The 20,138-nt window shown below is 39.8% G+C and overlaps 1 protein-coding gene across 4 annotated transcripts in view; it reads left to right on the top strand.

Moving 5' to 3' along the window:
• The window catches only part of nlgn1 (neuroligin 1), a 427,486-nt gene that overhangs the window by 124,627 nt on the left and 282,721 nt on the right, over window positions 1-20,138 (top strand). For 2 of the 4 annotated variants that reach the window (XM_055005278.1, XM_055005275.1), the window contains exons 2-3: window positions 13,096-14,167; window positions 15,019-15,078. In XM_055005278.1, coding sequence (XP_054861253.1) covers window positions 13,630-14,167; window positions 15,019-15,078 — 598 coding nt within the window. In that variant the 5' untranslated portion in view covers window positions 13,096-13,629. The remainder of the gene's footprint in view (window positions 1-13,095; window positions 14,168-15,018; window positions 15,079-20,138) is intronic. The other 2 variants (XM_055005286.1, XM_055005285.1) reach the window with 1 other exon arrangement.

The raw sequence follows: 20,138 nt of genomic DNA, 5'->3' as shown, positions 1-20,138 counted from the left end.
AACTCAGACTGAGGGGATTCACTGGGGATTTGTTACGCCACTGCAGCATTTCTGCCCCAGCCAGAAGGTGAAATTGGGGGAGATGAAGTGAAGGATGAGGAGCAGAGAAAGATGAGGAGAAGGTAAAGAGATGGGGTTCAGGGAGGAGCGCGGAAGGAAATTGAGAGCAAAGGGAAGAGCTTGGCGTAAAAGAGACGGAGGGAGAAAAGGGGAGAAAGAACATGAGAAAGGAAGAAGTTCGGACGGAAGGGGGGCGGAGGATGGATGGATGGGTGAGAGAGTGGAAGGAGTGGAGGATGAGAAATGGGGAGAGACAAAGAAAAGATGGAAGTTAAAGTGCAGATAACAGACAAAAATGATAAGCGCAGAAGCAGATGAAAGAAAAAAAACCCTGAGAAAACAGATAAGGAAGTCATGAGGAGCTGCATAGAGGAAGGGAACAGTAAACAAGTGTGAAAAAAAGGTGAATGCTGGATGATCTGATTAAAGGTGTAAAAAGGGAGAAGCGAGGAGGAGAAGTAGGAGTGGATTGAAGAGCAGGTGCTGAGAGGATGCAAAAAGATAAGAGGAAAACTTTATTGATTCCTGTAGGGCAAAGTAGCAACAGAAACAAGTGAGAAAACAGCAGAATACAGATGAGAAGAGAGGAAATATGAGGTGCACTGCCTGTACGACTTCAAAATCCGGTCATGTTAACCAGAAACTAAGAAATGAAAATATGCGTGTGAGACTGCAGCAGCCGAAAGTGATGAAAAGATGCAAAATTATTAATATTGATGCCAGTTTGTGTATGTGTTTTATGGGAGATAGGAATATGAGAGTGTGATGAAAGACCATTGCATATGAGATAAGAGAGTATATGCACATGTACATTACAAGGAGAAAAATGTGCTGCTATCCTCATTAAGAAGTCTACAGGGGGTCAGGGAGTCATATATATGTACAGAAATGAATCAAGGAAAAGGAGCAGGCGGGAATGGGAGGAGGAGGAAATTAAGCTGAGGAGGAAGGAAGGAAAAAAAATGGCTAAGAAATGAAGAGATGTGAGTGAGCAGAGGATAGGAGGAAGAGGAAGGCGAGGAAATGGGATGGAGACGAGAGGTGAAGATTGAAGAGGGATTTTCCAGTTGGTTACCCGGTCCCGACCACGTGTGAAATTTGCTCTGAACACCCGGTGGCATTCAATCACCAGTCAACTGAAGCAACGCGGAAATTAACACAAAAGTAGAGAGGGAGAAATGGAGAGAATAAAATAAAGGAAAAAAAATGGGAAAAGATGCACAGAAACCAGACAGATACATTTATGCGACATTTAATACTAAGTATTGTGTCTGCCTTCAAAGTATTTATATTGGAGTGCTGCGAAAACAGCTTATGTAACAAGTCATTAAGCCAATCACTGGGTCCCAAATTGTACTTTTTAGAAACATAAATGAAATAATCAGTGAGGCAAACTCATTTTACTTTTTATATTCAAGTGAACTTGTTTCATGTCATTGTTCAGATTATGTCTCATATCTCTGATACCAATAGCAGTAATCTGTATTTTTCCATCTCTTTTTCCGAGTACTTCAATTACTAAAACTGGTGTGGAAACAATTACTAGTATTTCTTCACATTCCCTCCTTTGTCAGTTATTGTCATACTGCGTATGTCTTTGCAGATATGTGTTTTGAAGCATTTAGGGCCACTAATGATAACTGGCGATGTGTTTTTTTTGACACACAATCTATTGTTCTAATTTAATTTGAACCACTGTTGGGGGTAAAAATCTGTTTTCCATCATTTATTCTGATCTATCTTCATTAAGGAAAAAAGCTTGTGGTATTTAACTGTCTTAGTGTTTTATATTTAACAAACGCCCTGAAGAGGAAAAAAACAGCAATCAGTTGATCCCCATGACATGAATTTCTTGTTGTAGCTACAGGCAAATGTAGCCTATTTAGCTGTCCTGTACAGTTTTACCACTAAATATACATAAAGAAGGTGGTTTTCAATTGATGCAGAACCTGCACCTGTAGATGCAAGTAGTTTCATGACAGTTGAAGAAATATGATGCATCCATAGCTGTGTTGTGTTGTGTGATCCTATGTCACAATTTTCTTGTAATTTTCTGTCACAATTTTTCCGAACCCGAGACTGTACAGATGGTATCCAGATTCTGTCGATTTTATATTGTGGATGCTGTTAATTTGGCATTATTTCGTTAACAGGACGTAGCACAGAAATGAAGAATAGCACATCCTAAATTGCCGTTGTGAATTCTTCTTCACAGACTGTGCGGATTGTAAATGTAGGATAGTTAGTGTTTGCTGTAGTTGTGTAAGTTAATTATGTGACCTCTGTCTCCGGTTCCATGTCGGAATTATGTTTAATAGCTCTTTATTTATTGCCTGTGCAGAGGTCAGAGAGGGCTTCTCTTGTATTTTTAGCTATTTTTATGGTACTATGTATGCAGCTGAATTTCATTAATATTCCTGCTTAGTGTCAATTATAGTGCATTTGAGTCTTACTAAGGCTATAATTGTTGCAATGAATGGAATAATTCAGGTTGCAGATTTGAAAGTAGTGTGGCAAAATATTGTCACACTTATGTTTATCCAATAAATGCTGCAACGTGGAGTCAGCTCTCTTGCTCCTTTTCTTTTCTTTGTTTCTTTTTGTTTTTGTTTTTGTTTTATTTCAGAAACTACCACTTTCTGTGCAGCAAGAAATTGTCTGGAACCAAAACTGCAAAGCTGCATTTCCTCAAATGCCCACTTGAGGCTACATCTAAAAGCAAGTCAGTCCTCAATTAAAGTGTGGTGCAGATATGAAAGAGAACTTGAGAAGAAAAACAAGAAGCTCAGAGTTGTGAGTTGGGCCTCCAGCCTTGAGATGAAGTGACAGGCTTTGTATCCAGGCAGCCATCTGCACAACTCACCAGAATCACATTCAACTAAATCTGTTGGGAGAATAATGATTCAGATTGAGGATTGTCAGTCTATTCCAAAAGATTGTGGAAATTGTTTTATAGAAACAGGGAGTGAATGAATAGAAACGTGAGAGAGAAATAGATGGACGCATAGAGGCAGTGACAGTCTCAGACATTGAATTTGATCTGATGACAGGCAGAGAGGGAACGACAAGAGCTATTGGCAGCCGTACACACACACACACACACACACACCCACGCACACACACACACACACCCACGCACACACACACGGCATGATATGAGAGCAGTGTCTCTTGACAGCGACCGACTGAAGCTGCACCTCCAGCACTGACTAATCCATGCACTTTAGATGGAATTATAATCCTGCACATTGCATTTAAATGTTGGCAGGAGAGGTGCAAGATCACTGCAGCGTCGCTGATTTCAATACCCCTGTGCCGAAACATGAACACGGCTTTTTTAATAGTGAATTACATCATCTAGATAGCAGTCTGATTTGACTCAGCTGTTTGGAAATAATCTCCTCATGTTGTTCCTCTCTTCACAGCCCTCAGTCATCTGTAAAAACTCTTGCTTGAAGTGTTTCTGGAAATGTTGGTGCACTTTGATCCATAGCAGTTCTTGAGCATTTTATTTGGGTTTCACATATTTTGCATGTGGATGCATTGATGCCAAATGCTGGCTACTCTGTGTTTGCCAACCATGAAGAAGACTGCTGCATATAGATACACCACTTTATTGAGACATAGGCTCACCAAAAAAAAACCCAAACAAACCCCAAAACAAACAACACCAAAAAACAAAACAAAACAAAACAAAACATGTCATTACATCGGACTTTGGTCCACAGTGTTAAATATATTATTTTCACAAAAAAGGCAATGAAACAGCCAGAACTTTGTATTTAGCACCTGCACTAGATTATTTTGACCTCATCGTGATTTATTTATTTATTTATTTTTTTATTGTACCTAACAAAATTGTTTGGGTGTTCGAAGTTAACCAAGTAGTTTTTACAAAAGCAAGAAGTCACTCAAAATGACTGAAAACAGCAACAGAAAACAGAACTAAACAGTGACTGAAAATGCCATAAATCAGTGATTCTACACTGGACTGGAACCCAAGTCTCCTAGATGAAGGTGTGGCCTATATGCAAGGGACAAAAAATTAAAAAAAAGTTTAGCCTGGTCAACTTTGGTAAATAACCAAAAGCAAAATTATAAGATTGAGAATTTAAAAAAAAAAAAAAAAAAATGTAATTGCCATTTCTTTTACTGAAATAATAGACATCTCTGGCAATCAGATACTCAGAAATATCGGAACGATATCTGCCAAATAGGGTAACACCAACTTATTGTCTTTCCTTTTTTCATCTGTAAATATACTGCACTGCCAACTGTAAATATCTGTCTACTTTCACACCAGCCAGGAAATCTATTGCACTGCATGGTTTGTTTCTTAGTGTCTTTGTCTTTTCTTTTTTTTTTCTACTGTGCCTTGTATGTTTGCACAGGGATCTGAGAGAAACAGCATTTCAACCCCGTCTATGTCCTGTACATATGGCAGAATTTACAATAAAGTTGACTTTTGCTCCTTACCTATCATGCTTATGTGAATTTTAGTCCCACTTTTATGTGTAAAGTGAAAAAAACAAACTTGTGAGTCATGTGATGTAAAACCCATGACCCTGACACCCAATACAACTTAATGGCTTTACAATGAAGTTACAGATTAAGTGAGAGTAGGGTTATTTTCCCATGGACTTCTATTCAGTTGGACCTCTTTTCAACCCAAAGAGTCGCCCCCTGCTGACTATTAGAAGAAATGCAGATTTAAGGCGCTTCTGCATCAACTTCACTTTTCAGGCCCAGAGGCTAAATCAATCTTATTTGCAAGTCCATACAAAGAATAAGGTGGTGCATTGCAGATATGATTTGAAAATGACTTTGATTCCAAATAAATTACCCAGTGTGACACTTGGTAAATGTGCACACTTGTTAAAACAAATTGCTCACGTGACTGATGGGTTGCAACTTTCCCACATGTTTTATAGTATTGGTTGGCCTGACATGCTGCATGTAGAACACATGCAGAGGAATACTGGCAATACAGTTTTAGTCTTCTAAACATGACAGATTTGAATTGCAAATCAATAAACAACGCAGTTGCACCTAGAGTTGTCGGGCATCAGCATCGCAAGATATCAACAAAATCAAATCAGATATGGACAGTGGTAGCTAAATGGTGTTGCCCTGTTGGTGTGGGTTGGAAAAAAAAGTTTATTTTACTGTTAGAATCTAAAATCACCAGCGGCTGACTCGTTGACTGGTTTATGTGCCCCTCTAGCACTTCATGTGCTCATAATGACAAAGAATATCATGTCATTTCTTTCTCTCCAGCCCCGCTGTAAAAACACTTGCAGCTACGTTTATGGACTCATTAACAAAGCAGCAGAACAATCAATGAAAACTGTTTCCTTTTCAGCGCTCTCACTGCCTCTCTCCCTTTTTGTCAATCTGCTATTATTCTGCGAGTGCTGAATCCCTGTTTCACATTTGTTTGTGTACATATTTTTCTGCGTGCCATTGTCGATAAGTGGTGGTTTATGTAGAAATATGGCTGTTGAGAGGAGGGGTGGGAGGGCTTCTGTATGCCAGCGTGGTTGTTTGGGCTCCGAGGATGGAGATGACTGTCAGCTTCATCACCATGTGATGACAGAGTTCACAATTCTAGCTCCGGTGTGCAGTTCAGCTGGAGAGAGGCCCTGCGTCTGGGATTACTTAGCCTGACTCAACAGCTGTTTTACACTGAAAAATGGGGATTTCTGCTCCTGTTTCTAAGCTGGCAGATGGGAAACTAAAATTGTTTGCTCCCCTAGTGTTTCAGTCCCACATTGTGGCCACTTGACCGACTGCCGCTTGCTTCCCATGAGGCCTCCGAAAAAATAACTTAAGATGTAAACTGTCACATCCCTGGGTTAAAGTAAGAAAAAAATATTAAAAAATTCAATTTCAAAAAGAGAAGAAAGGTCTGAAGTTGGGGAAGAATAGATCTTTGATTTACCCTTTTTCATGAGGAAACTGATTTTATTACAAATCATTTTATCAGACTTGTCTAGTTTTAAGTGTGTCATCAAAACAATGTTGACCCCTTCATACACTAATTTATTATGTCTTTCCTGGTTATAGATTCTGAATCTTCTGAACCCTCAACAGTTTTTGGGTGTGATTTGCTCCTCTCACATTTTTCCTCATTGTGAGCTCAGTTTTCATTGCAGTATAAAATCTTACACCTCTATTGAAACAACCATGTTTTGTTTTGGATTTTTTGTTGGTCGCAGTGAAGTCACTAATGGCTTCATGTGCTGCGGAGTTCAGATTTTACATGTTTTTTGTAACTTCCATGGATATTGTTTGTGTGAATGGTCTGTTTTTGGTACATTTTAAAATGAGATGCATAGATCGAATGTGATTTAATGAAATACGAGGATATTAAGCTTAGATTTGGATCACTTTCCTGACGATGAAATTCTAGCTATTCTTTCTGTTAACAGTTTCTTGCTCTGATATTTATTAGAGCAAATGGACCACTAGAGCAAATGGTAATATATAAATTTTTTAAATAATTTATAAATAGAAACTAAAATAAAATGACATGTTGGTTAAAAGTCATAAATGGAGAGTTGTACCGATTTTGCACCGTCTATTTATGTATTTTGAAAAGAAAAAGCACCACACAAAACCCGAGCAGCTTAAGTTCAAGCCATAGGCTGTAAGTATACGAATAGAGGGAAAAAACATCTTGGGGTTAGAGTGTTACCAGACATCTGTAGCCCAAAGTCTATTCTTCTTCTCTGCTGAAGGCTAGAAGCTTGAGGCTTAATTAGCTGCTATTAGCATAGCACACCTGAATCTCTGACCCAGCTGTTAATGATCAAGTGGTTCACGGAGGTTTTGATAAAGAAGAGGAACATATGGAGTAATAAAAGACAATAGCTTCAATTTTTCTGCTGTGATTTTGCTTTGATCTTTAGTTTTCTTTTTCCTTAGCTCTTTGCCATAAGTCCAACTTTAGAGCGGCACTAAATCAATATAGGGCTTTTATCGTTTAGAGTGGTGCTGTGTCTTCATTCCGCTGTTGATTAATGTATCTGTGCAATTGTATGATACTGGCAAAATTGTCACATGCATCAGGGCTCACCTTTGCTCATGTTTGTGGGTATGTAACTGTCACAGTCATGAGTAGATGACACATACATGTACATTCATGTCTACCCAAGGATTAAATATTATCTAGAGTTCTGACTGTTTCTGTCTTCTACGATTTTTTTCTTTTAGAATGAGTGATAACCAAATAACACTGAGGGATACACGTTGAAAAGTACTCTTTTGAGACATTATTAAGGCATTTCTGCACATTTTTTGTAAGAGTTTGTGTCATTCTAAGTTTGAACGGCAATATTTTTTATTGCAAATGTATTTTGGTCATCAGTCTCTTCTATTACTAGTAATCGATAGTTGCCCAGTAAAACTATATGAGTCCATCCTTAACAAACAGCCCACAGATTTTGCTTCAGACATTGACAAATGATACATCCTACAATGGTACTGTTCAGTTCCAGCAGCCTTCTGTGTTTGAAAATGTTGTAATTTTCCATCATTATGCAGAAAATGTGAACATACTCCACTGGTTCCCTCATTTGACATGATCCAAAGGGACCATTTAGCGTGCCTCAGTTTGCTAAAAGTAAAAGGGGTTTAGTAGGCAATTCTTCTGTGTCCCTGAACAAATAACAAAGACTGCTGACTTTTAAAGGCGGCCGATAAAGCAGTTTATCCTCTGGCATCAACATGGCAGCCAACATGATTTTACACAATGGTTATGAATTGCATACAGCTGTCACATATGCACGAAAAAGGAAAGAATTAAGTGTGGCCTCAGCCTATTAGATTTTAATTAGCATTATTTGTATATGTGACATCACCTGGACTGTAAGCCAAAACAGTATACCGTATATTAAATGTGTTCTATGTTTTTAAGGTTTATTTGCAGATGCGTGAGTGCAGATGTATAGATTTTGTAGTTCTCTGTGTGTGTGTGTGTGTGTGTGTGTGTGTGTGTGTGTGTGTGTGTGTGTGTGTGTGTGTGTGTGTGTGTGTGTGTGTGTGTGTGTGTGTGTGTGTGTGTGTGTGTGTGTGTGTGTGTGTGTGTGTGTGTGTGCGCACGCATATGTTTGACAGATGATTGAAGATTCACCCTGAGACAAGAGGAATAGCACAGGAAATTAAATGATTTGCATCTTCGGCACCACTGACTGTGCTTGTGTTAACCTTTGTGTGCCTGTTAAAGAATATATTTGCAGTGTATATATATATATATGTGTATATACATATATATATATATACGCACACGCACACAGCAAATAGTATATATGTAATGTATATGTATATATATTACATATATGTATACATATATATACACATACAGCAAATAGTATATATATTACACACACACACACACACACACACACACACACACACACACACACACACATATATATATATATATATATATATATATATATATATATACCTTGATCAACCTTTTGTTATTTTTGAGGTAGTTTTTTGAAAACGTACATCATTTCATCAGTCTTTCAACAGTGCTGTAAGGGTGATGAATGAGCTACTGGTCACATTGCTTATAGAGATGTGCGCATGTTCCTGGAAATACCAGCCCATCAGGTTACACTCCAGCTGGACTTTCATCTAGTGTGTGATTTTAGGCTGCACTGGTTTGTGTTTGTACTAACTGGAGCCTTGGAGCCGGCAGCCCACTGGGATATGTGGATGATTTATTACCAAATTGACTAATGAGCACGGTGTATCCAGTTAAACATCACATGGTGTTTGATACTGTGATTAACAGAAATACTGTGAGAAATACTGCCCTTGGACTACATCGATCACCTTGCTGCACCTCTCGTTTGAGGACTCAGATGTGATGAAAACCGTGTGTAATGATTTCTACTGTAATGGTTTGCACTGAATTTGCTCGAGTAAGCTGTCAGGCGAAATTAGTAGTTGTATCTATATCTCTGTCTGCAGTGAAATAGTTCTAAAATAGTCAGTTTTATTCTCAGCGCAGTCGTGTTCCTCATTAACACCGCCACTCTTCTGACTTCAAACACAAATAGAATGTGTGATAATCACAAGTGAAAATAGGTCTTCACTCACAAATAATGCCGGTAGTTTTGTACACACAAATAGACTAGCTAAACATGGTAAGAAGGAGGATGGGTCTTTCTGGTAGAGCTGGGTACCAATAGTGGAGGACAGGTTTGTACTGACAATATGCACACTTCTTACTATGAAATGAACGACTCTGACTTCATTTAATAGAACAGCAATTTTTAAAATAATAATTCTAATTAGAAAAAAATGTGTGTGTGTGTATATATATATATATATATATATATATATATATATATATATATCCATTTAAAATCCAATTTAGTTTGCTTGGCAGAGGTCAGATTCTTGGATCCTATTGTATCATATACTGATTGTTAACATTTACTTTGAAGTGCTCTCTCCTTCAAAATAAAGATGGTCTTTGCTGCTTTCAATAATTTTCATTTCAAATAATTTGATCTTTCTTCAGTGCACATCAGCCACCACAAATCCTTTTGGGCCTCGTCGACATTTTTATATTAATATATTAATAATATTATTAAGTATATTAATATAATGTCAGTGAGCTTTTTAACACGTTGAATAAATTTTTTAGCTAATATGTGGCAAATTGCAAAAACAACATTTGGATTAGTTAAATGTATACTGCCAACATATTTTATTTGTTCTTTCACAAAATATTAATATTAAAAAACAAAAACAAAAAAAAAACCCCTCTTTGCTAATCTATATCATGAGACAGATGCGTAGGAGTGTTAAGAAAATTTATTATTTGGCTTTTTGGTATGCTATGTTGTGTAAATATGCATCTTTCCACTGTAAGAAGTCAGGGCATGCATGAGGTGGCACAAACATTTATGTGAACCCACCTGTAGTTGGCCCTTTCTGTTTCCGTTGTAGTTTCGGATCTGTCAACTTTGGCCATAACGTTAACTCCGAGTGCAGGCAACGACAACACATAGTAGTTACTGGAGTTAACTCCAGTTCTGTCAGCACATAGACTAATCTAGGGTTTTCTATGTTGTTTATATGGTGAATTTTACATAGTTAATAGCAATGTTGGTGAAGAGATGGCTGCTACTCAACTGAAGGACATTGAGAGGACAGAAAAAAAAATACTCAACTAGCCAGCATTTGTCTTCTCTGGGTTTCACCAATCAGTATCAAGACCTGTACAGAAGTTTTAATGGTTGTTCAGGAGTAGATGTTTCAACAGGACCGCCTCTTGCAGTTGAAACACACGTAAATTAGGGTTGCCAGTTCCTGCAACGGAAATAGCCTGATGTAGCCTCACAGGTCCATTGGAGATAAGCATTTTTCAGGAATGCAGTTTGGCCCTTGGTAAGCTTGAAGCATTAATCTTGTAGTAATCCACGAGTTTAATGTAAAAGATTCTGGGATACATTTATTGCTACTATATAGAGAATTTCATTCATCTACCTTCCTGTATGATATTGGATGCAGGAGAATGGTGATCATGCTTTCCTATAGCACACGTGGAATGTGATAAGTTGCAAACTTTCAGCCACTCCCTGTTTAAGATAGCTTCTCTTTGTCACAAACCATTTGCCTGATGAAGGGCTAGCACTGAAATGTCATGAATAAATGTATTTTAGGAAGTCAGACAGTGTGGGAGTCTGAAAATATTAAATCTTTCAATACAGTATGCACTCATGGGGACTGTGGCATTATTAAACATTTTTATGGTTATGCTTATGCAGCACCTTGTTAAGGTTAGGGAAGGATTGCAGGCTTGATTTCATACAACATGAAAAATCACTTTAATTAACATTTAACTGAAACCACATCCTTCCTGCACTAATCCCACATAGGACTAAGGCATATTCTCCATTTATGACTACCATCCACCCCGACCATCCCCACCTCCAGAGGGGTATGGAAATGTAGGGCCTCATTCACTGGAGAGAAATGTTCTTTCTGAGAATAGCCCATACAGTAATTATTTAATTATTATTTTTTAAATGTATACATAGTTGTTTATTTAGAGTAAAAGAACATGTTTGCAAATTTGATTTAAAAAGTTAGGGAACCACTGGCTTACAGAATGTTTGAATGCAACCAACCGTGAGAGAAATATGCACAGAAAACCAGCCTTTTGTATGAAAACTGACTCGCAGTTACAATAATGACACTGCAAACATGCAGTACTTCAGACCCTCTAAGGACACAGATTAGATCAGCCATCTTGTGCATCTTGAAGTGTGTGTGTGTGTGTGTGTGTGTGTGTGTGTGTGTGTGTGTGTGTGTGTGTGTGTGTGTGCATTTTTGAGTCTTCATGTGTGTGCTGACTGATGCATAAACTAATATAGTTTCAGCTTCTTACTTTCCTCTGCTATCATGATTCTTCAATTAACTGTAGTTTTCTTGATTGCATGATCAAACACTTTCATCCACAGACACACAACGTGGCAATGTAAGCTTTCTGTCTATATACTCCAGTTCAATCTCTGTCTCCCTGTGCACCCCCCCAACACACACACACACACACACACACACACACACACACACACACACACACACACACACACACACACACACACACACACACACACACACACACACACACACACACACACACACACACACTTTTTCTTCACCTTATAGCTTCCTTGCCGTAGATGTTGTAAACCTTTTTACATCTTGTTCGATACCTGTGTGCCACTCATCCCCCAGTCATTTTCCCAGGTTGCGAGTTGCGTCTAGTCTGAAGTGTATGTAACCATGGTGTTTCTATGTCTGTAGTGCATTTTTGTTAGCCAACTAAACAATTTGCCTTTTCACTGTATGTATGTGTGCGTGTGCAGCCAAACAGGATTACCTCAGTGTATGAAATCTGAAGGTGAGCTCATCCAGGTGGAACACTGACTTGTAGGCAGTGTGCTGGGGGAAAAAAAAAAAAATAGAGAAGAAAAGCCCATACTCGGGATGACGAGCCTTCATGTTCTACATTAAGCATGCACACACCAACGTACGTACACTTGCACAAACTGCAAGTACACAAGTATATAGTATAGATTTGAGTTTACATGCTTCTTTGCTTCCGCGCCCATCACCATCATTGCACATATGACACCCTTAGATCGCAATAAACAAGCAGTAATGAAGAAAGAGTAGGTAGGATGGGACGAACTAGAAAACGAATGCAATACATGGCTTCCTTTTTAGAAAATGGTACATCGGCAATAGCAGATGTGACAACAGTTGTCCTAAGCAGTATTACAGCCCACAAATGTTAAATGTTAAGAGTTCACCATATTCAGCTTTGATTATAAGAAGAAATCCTTGTCACACTGGCATATACTATAAATTCAAAGTGCGCTTCTTTAGATGACAGTCCAGTTAAAGATAGGAAAGGTTACTGTGGAATGTTAATAAGCATTCTGTGACATGATACAAACTCTGGTCTCTTGTGCGGATGTCACACACCCCAACATTCTGCCTCCTTACATAAAGGGCATGCTACATCCCACATTGGCACTGAGTGCTGGCATTTAAAAGCCTGTCACAATATCCACTTTTATCCAAAAGGCCTGTGGCTTATACTGTAAGTCTTACTGCTGTTGGCAGCACACTTCCAAGTCAATGGGACTCACCCAAAATTATCCACTTTCACTGGCATGCAGTGTCACTCTGACAGAAGGGTATAAAATTAAACTGTAGGACAAACTTGTCACCATGGATACTAATAGACACTTTGCTTGTTGCTGTTGAGTAATATTACCTTCTGTCATGTGCTATAAATAGATATTGTGTGCTTCTTAAACTGATTGATGTCTGTGCATGTAGGTATGAGACCAATTAAATGGCACTTCTGCTAACGGTTTATTTTTTAATGTCGTGTAGAGGACAATAAAAATAAGTGAAAGGAAAAGATACTGAATTGAGAATATTGTGACTTGTCTTTGTATGGATGCTAACTGTTGCTTTTTTTCTGTGTTGCAGAGGACAGACTTTGGACTTGACTCGAAGGATTTCAAGTCAGATTGTCACAAACGCTGGACTTCTACTCCTGCTTCCGCTACTGTGAAAGGCAGTATGCCCGCCCCCAAAATGATGGAAACCCTCATCACTGACTGGCTAGTCTACCTGCTGAGAAGTGGTGCTTAAAGATGAAATCTTTACTGTTTTCTTCTTCACTGCATTGGCTCTTGACAGGACCTTTCTGAGGAATATTTTCTACATTGTGAGGAATATTTCTTAGATTCCCCTTCACCAAGCTGGAGGCAGCTGATGGCTGCTACATTTCCACTGGATGGTTTGCACTGCCTGGGTTTGAAACAGGATCATTAGCAACCGCGACTATCGTCTGCTCCGGAGTTTACCCACTTGCTTATGCCCGTGTGTGAATGTGATTGTGTGTTTGTGTTTGCATCTGCATGGCATAAGTGAGAGACATAAAGTAAGGATTTTTTTCTTTTTACTCAGAGAAGACAAGAAAACACGCAGCAAACAAGTTGAAAACGAGGAGTAGCAGCCATGTCCCAGTGGAGGCACCATCCGAGGACTGGTTGTCAGCTACTTCAAACTGCCAAGAGCGGGAGTAGGAGGATGGGTTGTGTAGGGCTTGAAGGTTCCTTAAACGCCTGTTGGTGGATGTCCACTCTAATATGGCTGGGACTGCTGCTTCTTCAGACGTGTCCGTCTGCCGTGTCGGCTCAGAAACTCGATGAGACCGACCCGGTGGTCACCATCACCACTGGCAAGCTGCGTGGCATCAAGAAAGAACTCAACAATGAGATCCTGGGTCCTGTTGTACAGTTTCTGGGAGTCCCGTATGCGGCTCCACCCACAGGCGAGCGCCGCTTTCAGCCACCCGAGCCGCCGCTGTCGTGGCCGGACGTCCGCAACGCCACACACTTTGCCCCGGTGTGTCCTCAGAGCATTGTGGAGGGCCGCCTGCCGGACGTCATGCTGCCAGTGTGGTTTACCAACAGCATTGACGTGGTGTCCACTTACGTCCAGGATCAGAGCGAGGACTGCCTCTATCTAAACATCTACGTCCCCACTGAGGATGGTGAGTTAGTCCTGGGTAGGATGGTTGTGGGGACAGCGGGAGGCAGGGTGAAGGGAATTAAGCCCACAACCTTCTGGGAGAGAGAAGATTGTGTTTTGGGGGTTTGTCGTTACCTACGTGAGAGTGCATTTCTGTCTCTGTCTTTGTATGTCTCCTGGTAGATGGAAAGCATGACTTTGTGCATGTTTAATGTGCATGACAAGACTTATACTACATGAGTGTGAACGTGTGACTTGTGAAAGAGGATCTGCACATGTGTGAGTTGCATCCATTGAGGCCATTTTATCCTCTTTTCATTTCTCTCCATAGCTGCTCTCCATATTTTTCCTTCCATCTTCTGTCCTTCCTGACCTTTTCTGCTCCAGCTCAATCCTGTCTGTCTTGCTTCTCTAACAGATTCTCCTCTCATCCCCAGCTCCTCATTCTCCTCATTGCTTTATTTGCCCTCCTCTGCAGGCGCTCTCCCTTTTCCCCTCTCTCATGTCTGTAGCTCATCATAGCGTATTGTGCTCTGCCACAATGGCTACAGTTCATTAAACAAGACAGTCGTTGTCATGATCATCACCGATTGATTTGGCTGACTAGCTGAATGACTGGCTGGCTGACTGATAGACTGAATACTGCTGTGATTGAGCTGGTGTGATTCATTCTTTCTTTATTCCCCCCTTCCTTCCTCTCGTTTTGAATCAGCTCTGTATGTGTGTGCGTTTGTGTGCGTGTGTGTGCGTTTGTGTGTGTGTGTGTGTGTGTGTGTGTGTGTGTGTGTGTGTGTGTGTGTGCATGCCAGCTCCTGTGTGCATTGCGCGTCCAGGGGCTCCATGTTATTCTTTAGTTTTCTATTCATTTTACAGTCAAAAGAATATCCAAGGAATGTGCCAGGAAACCGGGCAAGAAAATATGTAGACAAGGAGGTATGTATAATCTGAATACAAACTATACAATGCCACAGAAAGAAGAAACATTCTAAAAACAGCAAGAAAAGAGGGGGGAAAAAGGAACAACTGTGTGGTAGAGTATTGAAAAAGGTCACACGATCGAGGTCTACGAATTATTCAGGTCTTGACTCGGGGCATCTGCTGGATTTTAGAACGCTAAAGTTAAGAGACAGGACCTTTTAAACACTACCTCCAAGTGAATTTAACATCAGTTTAAAGCACCTAAGTAGGAGTGTCAAGATGTCAGAACCAGTAGTTTTCTGGATGAAAAGACTTAATGCATTTCAGAAAGCATAAGTGAGCAGAGCAGGTATAACCTTTCCAGATTCGTCAGACTTCAGAAGGCGTCTTTTATGTCCTACAGATGATAACAGTGGCATATTTTGCTGCTAAAAACCCAGAATCAGACATGTAATTGGTAGACCTTGTGATGACGGAATGATGGCGAGGTGTATTGTATTGATGTGTGCTCCCATTGGCCAGCAAAAGTGGGGGATTTGATTGGCTGCCAGATGGGCGGTCAGGAGGTGTGCAGTAATGATGGTTGATGTGTGGCAAGATAGCAGCGCATTACATCAGGCACACTGTCGCAAACACACACATACACGCACTTGCAGTGATGTAGCTGTATGCAGTGTTAAATAAGATGAGCTCAGGCTGGACCTTGACTGTGTAATCTCCATTAAAAGAAAGCAGAGTTGTGTTCAGGTTGGCTCGGGCTACTGTATCAAGCACTGTTTCATCAAGATAATGCCCTCCACCTCCTCTCTGTCTTTCTCTCTCTGTCTCTTAGCCTCTTCCTTCTTGGTTGTGAGCACGTTTTTGTGTATGGATATGTTTGTGTGACAGTGTGTGTGTGTGCACAGAGGGAGAGAGATGCTGACAGTGTCCTTGATAAGGTCTGGGTGTTAATGTCATTGGCTTGGCAGCGGCCTGCGTTATCATTTACCACGTATCCCTTTCCTTCCAGCCACAGAGATGCTTGTAACCTCGCCGCTCGTCTCCTCCTTTCTTCTCGCCGCTCCTCTCCTGTCATCTCCTTTCCTCAAACGTGTTGCACGGGCAAATACACAGAAAGGAAATGCACTTAAACTGGGAGATTATAGAAGCTTACATATTAGTCACACAGCATGGAAAATCCTCATTTAGAAACCGAAACCCAGACAATCTCTTGTGGATTTTCTCATTTTGTGATAAAGGGAGATTAGGTCCAGAAAACAATGTATCTTGCACCGAAAAGAACAAGAAGATTGCAGATCTGTGGCTTTGTTGCAGCACAAGCCGCTTTGCGATGTGTGCTGTATTGGAAAAATAAAAAATAAAAAAATAAAGAAAAAAAATAGTTAAATGTGAGGGAACAACTCTCTCTGAGCATGTTCTTGTTGTATCGTAGTCTCACAATATGCCCTTCATTTGGAAAAAGAAAATAAAAGCTCAGTTAGTCCAGTCTTGAATATAGTAATGCATTGGTAATCAAAATGTGAATAAATTAATTTAGGTTTAAAGCATGAAGACACATTGATTTTTCCTGTTTGGTATGTAATGTAAACAATATTACCAGTGTGTACCTCATATACAAATGAAAATAAAATGTAGTATGTCTTTGTGTTATAGGATTAAGTTTACTGGACATTATAATGTGCAGTGTGTTTTACAAACTGAGATAGTTTAACGCTTTCAAATGTTTTGTGCAATCAAAAATTTATTACACTTATTACAGACATTTGACACATTAAAATGACCGTAGCAAAAGAAATACAGATAGTGCACTGGATGATACAGGGAACTGAAATCCCACGAAGGAAGGCCTGTATAGTTAATAAGAAGTGTGTGCATTGGTTGATGTAATCAGTTCAGTGATTGCAGACTACGGTAGTATCAGTATTTATTTCATTTGCTATTGAAGGCATGTCTTGCAGGCTACAGTATGAGTTGTACCGCATCACATAGGACACAATAGTGCAGCATTGAGGGGACCTAGAGTCAATTCTTTAGCAATTCTGGAGAGACGGCAGCTATTTCTGTGAATTTGTCTAGTACTTCAGTCATTATCAGTGACATGGTAGTGCAGTGCAGTGGTGCATGGAGTGAGTGGACAGATCATGGTGAGTGACTGGGTAATTTCATGGCTAGATGTGTGCAGCCGAAGGAACGCATTTTGTAACAGGGTTGGATAGGAAGAAATAAACGTGGTAAAGAGTCATTATCAATCAAATCAACTGTGACATGTCTTTATAAAAGAGGAACAATCAGAAAAGAACAGTCAGCAGAAGAGGAAGGACTCTCATATCCTTGTGTTTTTAGCTGCAGGATTAGCACAGGTGAATACGAGTGCTTGGGTGGGAATTTGGAACTTATGCTTATGATGCCCCCAAAGTCTCGAATATCCATTAATCAAGATTTGGAAAGACTGAGCAATTACTAAAACAGAGCCATCAAAAATGTGTGGTAGACCACACATTCATGTTGTCACAATGCCAAAATGGTGACGTTGTTATGATAACTGCACATATACGTCGATTTTTACACATTCATGTCTCTCCACCTTCATGTGGTGGGAGCAGTACTTTGGTGTACATTTTGATCACCCAATTTCCTCTTTATTTCTTTTACAGGAATTCCGCTGCTCATTTTTAACTGGAGTTTTTGATCTGCATACTTGCAAACAGCTGATTTTTAGCAGGGGGTGGGGGGGGCACACTCTGAACTACAGGAGCCCAGCAGGCAGGCGTTGGTGGCGGATGTTGATGAGAAAATCAATTTTCATTAAAACAAATCGACATTAAGTACAAAGTCGAATTAATCGATAAAATGGATTTATCGCCCAGCCCTAAATGTGAGATGAGGACAGAAAGAGCAAAACAACAGGGCAGCATGAGAGTGATGAGCCACAGTGTAATTGCTGTGGGATTCATCTCTTTGTCCTCATAAGGACTATTGTGTCATCCTTTGCCAGGCTGGTTCAAAGAAGTCTTTTGTGGTTAAAAGTAGTGTTTTTGATGTCTCGGCGATGGAGCGTGGTCATTAAGTTATCACATGCTGGGATAGTGGTCTCGTTGTTGAGATCAGAAGTAGCAGCACTGCGGTTGGTCCTCTTCGCGCTCGGCAGCATGAATTCACAACTTGCTTTTAAAATTGAAATAAATTAACGTCAGTGGCCTGAAATTCAAATGGAACAGTTGCAGGTCAGTTTAGGAAAAGCTCAACCTGATGCGTGAGTCAGATGCAAAGTCAGAGCTTCATATCAAAACTCAGTACTTTTTGCCTCAACAAAACAAGACATGATGACGTCAAGTCTGGGAAGACATGTTGGGTATTTTTCACCATGTTTTGAAGTACAAAAATCCCAAAACTAAGAAAGATTATCTGCAAAATAATCAATAATGAAAGTAATGGATTCTTGCAGGACTAGTTTGCAATCAAAATTGCACTGCAGCATGTTTGTTTGTTGCAAACCTTTGGAACATCTGTGTCTTCATCCATCTTGTTGCAAAGAAATCGACAGGGTTGTATGATACTTGGTTACTTTTCTGCTTTGTCTCGTTTTTCATTCGTTCTTGGTTGTTGTGTGTGTTTTGCTAGCACTGTTTCCACCTGAATCCACAGTTGACTCAGCTATGTGTCTTGTCAAAAGACATTATGGGTAACCGAAAAACGCAAACTTATGCAGAAGTAGGTGAAAGTACGGGAAGTGGGTTTGTCAAAAAACAACAATAACATGGTTAGGGTTAGGCACACATTTATTAGGCATCACAAACTTAAACTGGCACAGAACATTGTCAGAAAATTGGATTTTCTTTTCTTCAATAATCAATTAGTTTCCACTCATTTTAGCACCTCATATTGAGATTCGCTTTGTTGCTAGAGGCTAGTTTGAAGTACTGCGTCTTACAGCAAGCAATGTGCTTTATGGAATAAGCTACTCACTCCTAAATGCTGTCAAACCAGGGAAGAAAAGGAAAAAAATATGTATATATAACTCCTTGTAAGGTGTCTCCGTCTTGTTTAAACTCCCTTTATGTTTACTTTATGCTGAATTAAGCATTGGGCTTTTAAAAACTAAACTAGGGCATTTAAACTGCAAACTAGGCCATTTCCCAGTGCATGTACACACTATTTAATATCTGAAATAGTTCCTGAAATATTTCAACATGTTGCATTATTCTGAATTTCCTGTGCACTGTCGACACTCCAGAGGGGCTTAGAAGAGAAGATCCATTGTAGATGTGAATTTCGTCAAGATGCAGGCAACTTCACAGATGGGGAATTTTTCACCACTTTTTTTTCTTCTTCACGACTGCCTCTTCCTACGTCTCTTTCTCTCTGTCCGTCTTGATCTCCCTGAGCACAGGTTGGCCTTTTCCCTCGTGTCTGTCTGTGTCTTTCTATCCATCCTGACCTCCTCACCCTCTACCTTCTCACTTTCCTCCTATGTCCTTTTTCTCTTGCATGTGTCTCTTTCTCTCTTATTCCTCGGGCTTCGTCCTAGTTTTGTAGTCATTGAAGGAGGATCCTGTGGGAGCCAGCGCACACAAAGACACACAAACAGAGTGGAGGAAATAGAAGGCAGGAATAGGCATGGCCCTTCTTGTGTTTGGGTTTCCCTGGAGGGGTTCTGTCACCTCCACTCACAACTTAACTTCTCCACACTGGTATTTTTTTTCCCCATGTTCATGTGGTTTGCTTATGTGCGTGTGTTGGCATCTGTCTGGATGGATTCATGGATCTGTGTGTGTGTGTCTGGATAATTTTTAAGTTTTTTGCTGTCTGAACCTTCAGTTGATTCTGAATCTAACTTTGAAAAAAGCAATAGAGAAATACAGAGAAAAAACAGAATACAATCTGCTCTGATCCAAATTGTTGTTCTTCTGTGTTTGCTTACCAACTATTGAAGATATGGCCTTTTCACATGGATGTCAGAGACTATTATGTTACTTGTTATTTTTTTTAAAAATATAATTTAAAAAGCTGTTGATCTTAAAGCCAAATCTGCACCATGTTTCACCATTTGCAGGAACAGGCATAGTCTTGTATAG

This window comes from Amphiprion ocellaris, chromosome 2, assembly GCF_022539595.1.
Source record: "Amphiprion ocellaris isolate individual 3 ecotype Okinawa chromosome 2, ASM2253959v1, whole genome shotgun sequence".
Lineage (NCBI taxonomy): Eukaryota > Metazoa > Chordata > Actinopteri > Pomacentridae > Amphiprion > Amphiprion ocellaris.
The sequence above is the reverse complement of the archived record's forward strand: the minus strand, read 5'-3'. Positions and strand labels throughout refer to the sequence as shown.